The sequence below is a fragment of the Amblyomma americanum genome, chromosome 10 (genome assembly GCF_052857255.1).
Source record: "Amblyomma americanum isolate KBUSLIRL-KWMA chromosome 10, ASM5285725v1, whole genome shotgun sequence".
Taxonomy (NCBI): domain Eukaryota; kingdom Metazoa; phylum Arthropoda; class Arachnida; order Ixodida; family Ixodidae; genus Amblyomma; species Amblyomma americanum.
Window position 1 is genome coordinate 6,661,149 of NC_135506.1, and position 11,106 is coordinate 6,672,254.

An 11,106-nucleotide genomic window follows, 5' to 3' on the forward strand; every position below is an offset into this window, starting at 1 on the left:
CACGCAAACATCAATAATTAACGGACATCTGTGTTCAACAAAACCTCATAAATTTAGTTTAATTTCATCTTCTGGCGGAATTAATGAAAACTTTAATCGTTCGCGACTGAAGCCGAATTTACTCATTCATCCGAGGCAATCCAAGAAAAATCCAACAGCACTTTAGTTCATATTTTTTTGCCCACCGACAGCTGCTATCTCATGCGTCGTTTACGAACAATATTCGATTCGGGGGCAAAAACGGCCTAGCCAATTTCAATGTGTAGCGGGTCACTCGTTCTCATAGTGGGACGTCGCCTACTGCCACGCTGCCGAAATCGCTCATGCTGCGTGCCGAACGGCTGGCTCGCACTGCCTGCGCGCCCGTCGCACGACTGCGTGACCAGCAGCACCAGCGCTCGCGCCGGCAGCATGTCGGGCCCGCGCGACGGCCACCACCCGAGCGGCCCGCCCATGACGGCCATCGTTGTCTCCAAGAAAAAGCTGCCTTCTTTCTCCGAGAAGAGGGCCCCGGCGCTGCGCAGCGACGTGCTGACTATGAGCAGCGCGGCGCACGAGCAGAGCGGAGGCGCCGGAGGCGTCGGTGTCTCGAGCGGTGCCGTCGAGTGCGCTCTCCGGTCGGCGCTGGGCATCGGGCGATCCGGCACCGAGAGCCCGGCCCCGCAGTCTGTGCAGCAATCACCAAAGTGCGAGGACGTTGGCAATGTTTCGATTGAGGATCCCGCCATTCTGGACTGGAGCCTGTGCAACCCCGCCGCTGACTGCGCCCCAAGTGCTGACGACAAACCCGAAGAGAAAACATCTGCAGCTCGCATCCTGCGCATCCTGGGAGGTGATGCGAAGGAAGGTGACGCTGGAAGCGCGGCGGACGAGACCGAAGGTGCCACGGGCTCGCCACCGCCGTCCGCTTCTTGCGCCTCGAAGGAAGGAGCCAGCGTTGGTCCAAAGACTGTCGCGTCCGAAGCCACTGCCGCCGAGCCGTCGTGGTCCACTGTTGTAAGGCGTCCGTTTTAACTGGAGACTGCTTTGCTTTTTGAGTTTTATTTATTCAGCATTCCCGGTGTCCTGTAATAAAGAGCGTGTCGCTTGTTTCCTGCCTGCAGAAGGATGGTGGTGATGGAGCGGTGAGCGGCGCGGCGTCAACGCCCGCGAAACAGCTCTCGCCCGAGCGCGAAATGCGAAAGGTGGCGGCGATGCGTGAGGCGAGCCCCTCTGACGAGCCGTGCTCTGGCGAGAGCTCGTCCGAGGGATATGAGCCCCGTGCAGCGCCCGAGACTGCGGAGTGCGAGTGGATATCTGAACTTCCTGGCTTGATTTCGTCGGCAGACACAGACGATGACGATGACAGCCCTGTCTACAGTCTCAAACCACTGTTTACAGGTTCGTTAGATTAGCTTGTTGCAAAATCGCCAAGATCACAGAATCTAGCTCTTAAGTGGGCTTGAATTTATTTCTGTCATTGAAGGCACCTTTGGGTCATCGCCTTCGAAGAAGTCGAAGAGTATTAAAGCCGAAAAGGGTAAACGGCCAAACTACTTCGTGGCGATTCAAGTGGATGACATAAACGTGAGAGCTTTCTTCACTGCAATATCATTGTTTCCCTTACATCATCCCTATTGAGATGTTTGTGCTGGCAGTGCAAAATTACCTGGCTCCGTCACTTAGCTTGATCACTGATTACAACACAGTCGTGAACTGGCCGTCTGAAGCTGGGCTAATGCCCCTTCATGCATTAATTCCCTTCATGTCATTTGCAAACATGGTAGCAAGATACTTGAATTCAAAATTGATGGTTCTGTGGTTTCTCCAGGTCCACAAAAAGGCAAAGGAGGTTCAAGATTACATGCGGAGCCAGGAACCAAAAGTTGCCCAGGCATTTGTCGGCATACCTACTCTGCACATCACGCTTCTTGTGTTTCGGGTGAACGACGACGATGACTCACTGCAGCGGTATACCTTGAGTTATAGTCCTTTGCAGTACTTGATCAATGTTGCACATTATGCTGCAAAAGAAGGTAATAATGGAGTGCATATTGCAACTGTGCAAAACTACGAAGGGCGAAGAGAAGAAAGCACAGGACAAATCGCAGAACTTAACTGAAGTTTACTGCAAGGAAAACTACATTTATACAAGATTCGTAATCACACCTGATAGCCAGCAGACACCATCACGTTACACTGGTACGCGGGCGTGCGTGGCACAAGTTAGCATCTAGATAGTTGAATTCCTTCTTGGATAAGAATACTGAAGTGGTACTTATGCAACGGTCATTTTCTTTTTTTATGCAGTAGGCTTCCAAAATTTCCCTGCTAAGCTGGGTCGATAATTTTTTCAGGACAGTTTTGTCGCGGGACCTGGGTGTGCGGTTACGGCAATGGCGACAATGTTTCGCCAGTTCACCACCCCCCGCCATTGATTCAACGGCTGTGCGGTGCTCCTGAAGTCTAACATTCAAGCAACGTCCAGTTTGCCCTATGTAACAATTCCTACATGTGAGGGATATTTGGTACACCACCCCTGTTTTGCAGGGGACGAACCTGCCTACGTGCTTAGTGCAGCACTCATTCTTTTTTCCATTTCCCTGCACCATATTACACATGCCCGAAAGCATTTTGGGTGCCGTGAGAACTACCAGGACCGCACACTTCATGGCCACTTTTTTGAGGCGATGGGAAATCTGTTGGAAGTACGGCTTAGCCACAGGTGAGGTCCCGGTAGTCTTCACAGCGTAACAATAAGCTTTCGGGCATGTGCAATATGGTGCAGGGAAATGGAAAAAAGAATGAGTGCCGCACTAAGCACATAGGCAGGTTCCTTCCCTGCAAAACAGGGGTGGTGCGCCAAATACCCCTCACATGTTGGAATTGTTGCATAGGGCAAACTGGACATTGCTTGAATGTTAGACTTCAGGAGCACTGTGCAGCCGTTGAATTATTGGCGGTGAACTGGCGAAACATTGTCACCATTGCCGTAACTGCACACCCAGGTTCCGCGACACAATTGTCCTGAAAAAATTATCGACCCAGCTTAGCAGGGAAATTTTTGAAGCCTTCTGCATGAAAAAGAAAATGACCGTTGCTTAAGCACCACTTCAGTATCCTTATCCAAGAAGGAATTCCAACTACCTAGATGCTAACTTGTGCCACGCGTACCCGCGTGCCATTGTACCGTGATGGTGTCTGCTGTCTATCAGGTGTGATTACGAATCTTGTATAAACGTAGTTTTCCTTGTAGTAAACCTCAGTTGAAGTTCCGCATTTTGTCCTCTGATTTTTTCTCTTCATCCCTCATCGTTTTGCGCAGTTGCAATAGGCACTCTATTGTTAACCACCAACTAGCCCGCCTTTGCCTGTTAAAAGAAGGTAATCTCATTCACATATGGTTATATCATAAGCCACCTGTTTTTTGCCTTCTTGAAGCTGCAAACAACTCTACACAAGACAAGACCATCCTTTTTATACTCAACAAACTCGCTCACCACAGATTTTTGGTCTCTGAAGCACCGACCTTGACAAGAAGAGGGATGGAATGTCATTCTCCAATGCACTCAAATGCTGTACATTTGGCCAGTGCTGTCAGTTACCACAAAGCTGGTAGAAAAACAACTGCAACTTCTTGTCCATAAGGGGAGGAGCATTACTTGACAGAAATGAGATCTGTGGAGCTTTTCACTGCAGTAATTAGCCGTGCACGAAAGTGTTAGTGCAAATAAATAAGTGATGCAATTTATGTTAAGGGAACAGGTGCGTTACTTTCAGAGCCAAGGAGGCATTGGGTCGCTGTCATGAACGTGTCAGAGAAGATCTCGAAGCCAATCCACTTGTGCTGGAGTTTGCAGGGCTGGACCACTTCAAGAAGGAAGTCAGTAAACCCACTTGGCCTTATTAACGTTGTTGTAATTTTGAAAGTATGTCGTGCTGCAATTTCAGGAAGTGCTGAAGCACCAAAAGCAGCTGGGTTCAAGGTAGCCAGGCTGTTAGTCACCATGCACAATACGTAGACTCTGGAGCAAAGGTTAGCGGGAAAGGACGGCGCACCTTTTCTTCGACCAAAACATTTTATTGTGTAGCCTTACTGCTGCAAATGCAGTGTTTGTCAGGCCACTCCTGTACAGGTAATCGCTTGGAAAGTTTACTCTGAATCACTGCTTTTCTGACAAAGCACCATTTTCACAAAGCTAAATATCAGCATTAACCCACAATGGTGTATAATGCTAGGATTGTATCTTGTTTAGGTAACAGAACACTTTGTTTCAAACTGCAAAGAGCTTTGAGTTCAACAAGAGTTCTTGGGCAAGCTATGCTTAATCTTGAAGCTCTGTTGGCCTGGTTGTCCCACTGTTCTGTCTTTACGGTCGTGTCCAGCCTTCACAACAGCCGTGAAAGAATTCCACGACCTGTTTCCAAGTGCACTAAAGCAGCTGATAATGCATCATTTAGCCTCTGTACCCTGGCTTGTGCATCATAGCAGCTCCTTCATTTGGACAAAAGCATCCACAAAAGCATTTGTTGGGCGAGTTGGTGTTTACGATGATCCATAACTACAGCGCAAACGACAGGACAGAGATGAAGAACTGCCTGCTTGCTTACTGTTCATCTTCAGTAATACACTATGTCAAAACGATGACAGTAATTTGCTATTGGCAGGAAAAGTAAATGGACCACAAAAGCAAATTGAAAGTTTTATTGCAAGACACCTTAACTCTGCAGTCAGGATATGACGAGCACAATTGCAGTCTACCATGTGTAACATCTACCTACAAAGTGAACCATTACTGCTATGGAAGCTTCCAAGAAATGAAATCTTTAATTCTCTTCTCTATAGTCCATTTACATTTCCTGTGAATAGTCAAAACCAGAATTTTATAAGTCATTTAGTTGAATACAGGCTGATATGCAGGAGGAGATGCCATAGTTGACTGAAAGGTGACCTCCTGTACATAATAACCTTGAGATGACTAAAACAATGCACAGCATTTTAGGAATGAAAGGAGACTTAAGTGAAGTATAATACATATTTTGACACAATGAACACAAACTCTGATACATTAAGAGAGACTATTAATTAATGACTTTTAGTCGTTTTAGCATCTGTTTAAAATTAAGTAGTGTACATCAACTGAACAGTCCGCTTACCATAGTTTGTATGAACTTTTGTTATTGTTGTTAGAAGCGAATCGGGTATTGTTTGAATTGGTGAGGCGGAATGTTAACTGAACAGATGGTAAATGGTTGTTGATAAGTCTGAAGAAAATACCCATTTAAAATTTATTGGGCTCTAACTGTTAGCATATTATCCACATAGAGTAGAGATCTGGCATTAACAGTGCATGGGCTGGATCTAATAATTCGTATGGCTTTGTTCTGTGTTGAAGCAAGGCGAGAGCAGTACTTAAGAATTTGTATGCCAGGTGCATTTTCTTATTTCCGTAAGCAATATGGTCATGATACTTCAGATCGTTATCTGGTTGAACACCAATGAACATAGAACTATTAGATGGTAAAATGTTCTGGCTAGCAATAGTGACAGACGGAATAGAGGCTAACTTTCTCTGATGAGAAGTGAATACCGTGAATTTTGTTTTAAAGGCATTATTATGAAGCGTGATGTTGTTATCACTTGTAGTGCCTACCCTTCACCTTTGTCCTTCGTCCGTGTGCGCTGGTTTTTGTTTTCAAGATGAACTACATCCACCTAGCCCAAATTTTTGTTCTTATGTTGTTGTTATTACACCACCGAAGGACATCTAGGTGAGAGTTGAGTTAAGCAATGAGATGCGAGATGTCAGTATCAGAACTCAGGATGGTAGTGTCATCTGCAAATAAGATACACCTTGTGGATGAAAGGTAATTGGATAGGTCATTAATATATGTGAGAAATAAAAGTGGACCTAGGACAGATCCTTCAGGTGCATCTACATTAGCAATTTGCGGCTTAGAAAAGGCGTTCAATTTGGAAACAGTTTGACCTCTGTCTTGTAACTTTTTGATTGGAGTAAATGTGCATAGGTCCCTCTATAAGAATTAAGTGTGAGGTGAAGGCACAAAGTTTATGGTAATGCTTTCCATTCTTCTCTTCTGGGCAACAGGGTAGCACATGCTCCCCTCCTGTGCACACCAGTGTTGACAGGGTTTTAATGTTTCCTTAGGTGCTGTACGTGAAGACAGTAGGTGAAGACTCAGTGTCTCGGCTCAAGGCAGTGGCAGAGATCTGTAGTGAAGAATTCACAAAGAAGAACCTGGATATGTCGGGCAACAAGCCATTTGCTTCACACCTTACTTTAGCAAAACTCTCGAGGACAAGCACAAAGAAAACGGTACGACACTTTTTTCTGTACAGTGTGGTCCGGACGGGAGAAGGTTGAAAAGGGGGAGTAGACATAAAGCACAAAAGTACTTGAAGTCTTACATAGTATACTACAATACTCAAAATGAAACTTAGGTGCACTGAGACCTATTCTTGATTAGAAAGGCTACTTGCGTTCATAAGTCTTCAGTGGTGGCACAGGTTAGTCAGGATGCTGACTACCATCCTCCCCACCAACCCCACCACCTGCTGCGGGATCATGTGGTTGCGTGACAGGGGAGATGTTAGGGATAAAGAAGATGCTTATTTTTGTGCTCCATTTGTGAGCACTGCGTACCACACATGACTGTATAACTTTGCTATGATATTCACAGTGGTGCCATCTATAAATTGCATGTTGTAATTTTCCTTCCTCCACAGGGTATTGAGGTCCGCTGTAAAGGAGCGTAATACTGTGCATGCCAGCAGCTAGGAAAGATCTCATTATAAAGTCAGCTCTTGATAATTCAAACCTGAAAGGAACCGAAAATTCGTTGGAACTTCACCGAGTTTTAATGAAGAGGGGTCTTTTAAATACATCTGATGCTGATAGAACCAAGTCATCACTTTTAATGAACTGGCTGTTCAAATTAGCAAGGTTCCACTGTGTCTCGTTTTGCTCTGCTTGTTCGAGCCGTGTAGGATATCTGTTCAGTTCTTCAAAAGGCAAGCTACTTTATGGTTCAGGTTTGTGTAATACTTGGCCAGTTATTTTTTCTATTTTTAACACTTGCCATAAAGGCATAATTTGCATTAGTTGCTCTGTCATTCTTGATGTGATTTTCTGTGGATATATGTTCCAGGAGATAAAGAAGTTTAAAGAAGTGTGGTATGCAGACTTTGTGGAAGAGAAATTTGGGAGCCAAACAGTTAACAGCCTCCAGTTGCTGAGCATGTACAAGCCAAAAGATGAACGTGGCTACTACTACTGCAGCCTAGAAATGCCATTTGGTAAGATGCATCTTGATACCTACTTTGATACCTATAGTGACTTTATGCACAGTGCCATATGCTCTGCTTGAAGCTTGTTGATGCTGCAGCACTCTCGCAATTCTCCATCACATCAAAGTATTGAAGTTGAGGCCGAGAATGTGGAACAGTCTCTTTCAATCCTTAGCATTGTTTTTGGCTATGTTTAATTTCGAACAACTTTAGCTACCTTATCTTCAGCTGTTCTACATGGAGTTTAATACTGCAGAAAATGGGCAGTTTAGAGTGTTTTATTTGCTGTTAATTTAGACACAACTTAAGCTAGCTGCATCTAGCTACCTTTTGTCATGTTCTAGCCCTGTTAGATCACTGTTTTGTATCTGCACTAGTGCATGTTTGTGTTGCTACAATATATTCAGCTGAAAAGCATACAGATTTGCTGGTAACTGTTTATTCAATTCAATCAGTAACAAAGATACAGGAAAAATGGCGAGAAATGTTAACCAAAATCAGTGTCGCAAGGTTTTTCTGCTTCATGTTGCTACAATTACCTTGGCTTGTCGAGGTTCAGTAATGTGTGCCAACACCTTGGCATAAAGGTGCCTGTATTGAGGCATACCCTCAACTGCTTGCTGCGTCATAGAATTTCACTTATTGTTAAATAACATTGCTGTATAAATCAGTAACATGTGGTGTCTTAACTCACCACAGTGATCTTCATGAAATTTACCTGGATCTTTCATTGTGTTCTGCAGGAAATTTCACAAGAGGTCAGGAGGTCGGTGACCACAGTGAATGCTGTGTACAGGTACTGTAAAAATGTTTTTTTGTGTAAAATTTGTGAAAAAAAAATTTACTTTGTCTAGGCAATGAGAAGCGAGCATGCAGTTTTTGCATAAAAGAGGACAGAACAATAACTACAGCATATTTAGGGCTTCCCTGCACTTGTAAAATCAGATATGATTGTTCCCGTCACGCTCAATATGAGCTACAACACACAAGGTGTGCTAAGCTCAGTTCTCGAAGCAGTGGAGCGCATGCAGTGGTGCTGGAAATAGATGCAGTTAGCTGTTGATGCAAAGAGCAAAGTGCACTGATCGTTAGAGCTAGTTTCATGCTCTGTGTGAAAGTGCTTTGATTTAATACAAGGCAGAAACCTCAGTTTGTTCGCTTCAGACGTGTTGCCAGTTATATTGAGTGCAAGATTGCCAGTAACAAACGCACTGTGTGACTCATATTAGAAAGGCAGCGTATACTTTTTTAGCAGTATTGTGTTATCAGTGAAGGAAAAGATGTCTTGGTATATTAATGTGATATGCCATGAGCAATATATTAATCTGAAATGCCATGTGCAATATGGTGCAGTGCACCAACTAACAGATTCATGTTATTAGAACAGTCATTTTTTATGCAAGGAAATAAACTAATCACTGTATTTGTGCAAAAAAAAAGGCGTAAATCTTGCTTTAAAAGGCACTTCACTTCGGTGAAGGCAGCGGCAGTGATTTGCTCGTCTCCAGGCATCTCGATTTTTCCCCTGAGATTGCTTCACAGTGAACATTTATGGCTGACAGCCTGTCTGATTCCAGAATGTGTGTACTTGCACGCGTGAAGCGTTTGATTCCCGGTACTTCATGTAAGTGACTTCACAATTTTGTTTATTTCCCCAGAAAACTTCAGAAGTCAAGAAATCAATGACTGCCGCGAAAGTGGAAGAAAAATTACTCGCGCTGGACGCCGCCAAGCAAGAGGTCAAGCGTACAGTCGCTACGTTGGTGAATGCACAACTGAAAGAACTCCCCGAAGCAAAGGACAGCGCAGACGCTTCGGGAGAGGGGAGTTCTTGCGCACAGTAATTTTTAGCGTGTGCACTTAAGTGGAGAACAAGAATTCTTACATGATACTTTCTCGTGTACTCCTGGTCACAGCGATGGCGCCTTCGAGGTCTCGCCGCACCGATGTTCGCAAGTCCTCGAAGCTGCTTTCGCCGCTTAGCTCCGCTGTCGCGTGGGGAAGCTCTATTCGGGTCACCTTTTTGCAGGGGCGAGCTGAATGAAACGAATACTTATTTCGCATCGAGAAACTAGATTAATGTGTACGGAGATACTCTGTAAAGGCTCAAAACTGATTACTGGGCTAGTTGGTGCTTCGTGCTTACATTAGCACTGCCGACAACGAACGCAGACAACAGGGATGCACCACAAAGCGCTGACTTCAGCTAATGAAATCTAAAGTCTGACGAAAACTCGTCTGTTCGGGTAGAAGATTTTGACTGACGTCTTCCGATTTGTTCCACCGGACCACAAGTCACTTTATTTCAAGCTCCTCTGCCACAATGGGTCAGCTCCCGCCTTGTATGGTCTCCCGAAGATCCATAAGCCAAACGTCCCGATGCGACCAATAGTTGACTTTACACGGTCGCCCTTATACCGCTTGTCGGGCTACTTACACAAGGTTTTTGCGCCACTCGTTGGAAAGGGCTCGACTTTCATACGTGACTCTTTCGATTTTATTGAAAAAGTTCGTGATGTCATGGTGGAGGACGACGAGGTCATGGTGTCCTTTGATGTGAAATCGCTGTTCACCAGCGTACCCGTGGATCTGGCTGTGGAGGTGTGCCGCTCAGCGCTGCAGAATGACGACGGATTGTGTGAAAGAACCCTTATCGAAGCATCGGATCTTCTGAAGCTGTTGTAGTTCTGCCTTGAGAACACTTATTTTGTTTTCCGGGGTACAGTCTATAGACAAGTTCATGGCACTGCTATGGGCGCATCTATATCGGTGACAACCGCAAACCTTACCATGGAAGCAATAGAAGCTCGCGCACTGGCTACCTTCGAACCGCGCCCAAAGGTTTTTGTGCGTTACGTCGACGATTGTTTCTGTATTATCAAAAAGAATGCGTTAGGTCCTTTCACCGATCACATCAATAGCATGGAAGATTCCATTCAATTCACTGTAGAGGAGGCTGCACGCCGTCTTCCTTTTCTGGACGTTTTGGTGGAACGCCGTGGAAACCGCCTTTCTTTCAAAGTTTATAGAAAAGAAGCCCACACAGGCCGGTATCTTCGTTTTAATTCTGTCCACCCGGTTTTCCACAAACGCTCCGTCGTGGCTTCCCTCGTCCGACGTGCCAAAAACATCTGCCCAAGGCCAGAAGATCGGGCTGCTGACCTACGCCAAGTGCGCCGAGAATTGAGTGAATGCGGCTACCCCAAGCACTTCGTGGATTCTGTTCTTCAACGGTCTTCACACCCATCAGAACCAGTTGGTCCTCCTTGCCGAGCCCGAGCCGCTATCCCATATGTGCTGGGCGTGAGCGAGTCTTTGGCTCGCGCTCTGCGCACTTACGGTGTGCACGTCGCTCACGTTCCTGCGTGCAAGCTGAGGCATGAGCTGGTGGCCGCCAAAGACAAGATAAAGAAAGAGAAGTTTCCTGGCGTCATCTATAAGATTCCCTGCGCAGACTGCGACTACTGCTATATCGGCGAGAGCGGGAATTTCGAAAGGCGATTGAGGGACCACAAGAACGACGTCAGGAACAAAAAGATTGCATCTAATGCACTTGCGGAACACGTGGAAGCCGCGACGCACAATATAGCTTGGGAAGAAGCGTCAGTCATCGCAAGAGAAAAAAATTGGCTGTCACGTCGATATCTGGAATCCCTGATAATCCAAACTACAGACAAAACCCTTAACCACAACGCAGGCAATCTCCCGCCTACGTACGCAAGATGCTTGGGGCGATTACTGCGACGTACTTAAGCTTTGTGCTTTCCGCCCAGTGATCAAGGCTTCCGTATGGAAGCCGAAACGTCTTCGTTTTAAAC

The 11,106-nt window shown here is 45.5% G+C and overlaps 1 protein-coding gene across 1 annotated transcript; it reads left to right on the forward strand.

The window, feature by feature from the left end:
* Positions 1 to 161: 161 nt before the first annotated feature.
* On the forward strand, positions 162 to 9,180 carry LOC144106254 (uncharacterized). Its single transcript, XM_077639013.1, has 9 exons — positions 162 to 996; positions 1,104 to 1,380; positions 1,466 to 1,566; positions 1,811 to 1,950; positions 3,760 to 3,862; positions 6,150 to 6,317; positions 7,150 to 7,297; positions 8,032 to 8,084; positions 8,947 to 9,180. The coding sequence occupies exons 1-9, from the start codon at positions 259 to 261 to the stop codon at positions 9,130 to 9,132; spliced, it is 1,914 nt and encodes a 637-aa protein (XP_077495139.1). The 5' UTR covers positions 162 to 258; the 3' UTR covers positions 9,133 to 9,180.
* The last annotated feature ends 1,926 nt before the right edge of the window (positions 9,181 to 11,106 follow it).

What these genes read in the sequence shown, in the direction of transcription:
- LOC144106254 (XM_077639013.1), top strand. Translation starts at nt 259, where the DNA reads ATGTGTAGCGGGTCACTCGTTCTCATAGTGGGACGTCGCCTACTGCCA. An exon ending in AGCCGTCGTGGTCCACTGTT is followed by an intron (nt 997 to 1,103) that starts GTAAGGCGTCCG and finishes TCCTGCCTGCAG; the next exon opens with AAGGATGGTGGTGATGGAGC. An exon ending in ACAGTGAATGCTGTGTACAG is followed by an intron (nt 8,085 to 8,946) that starts GTACTGTAAAAA and finishes TTATTTCCCCAG; the next exon opens with AAAACTTCAGAAGTCAAGAA.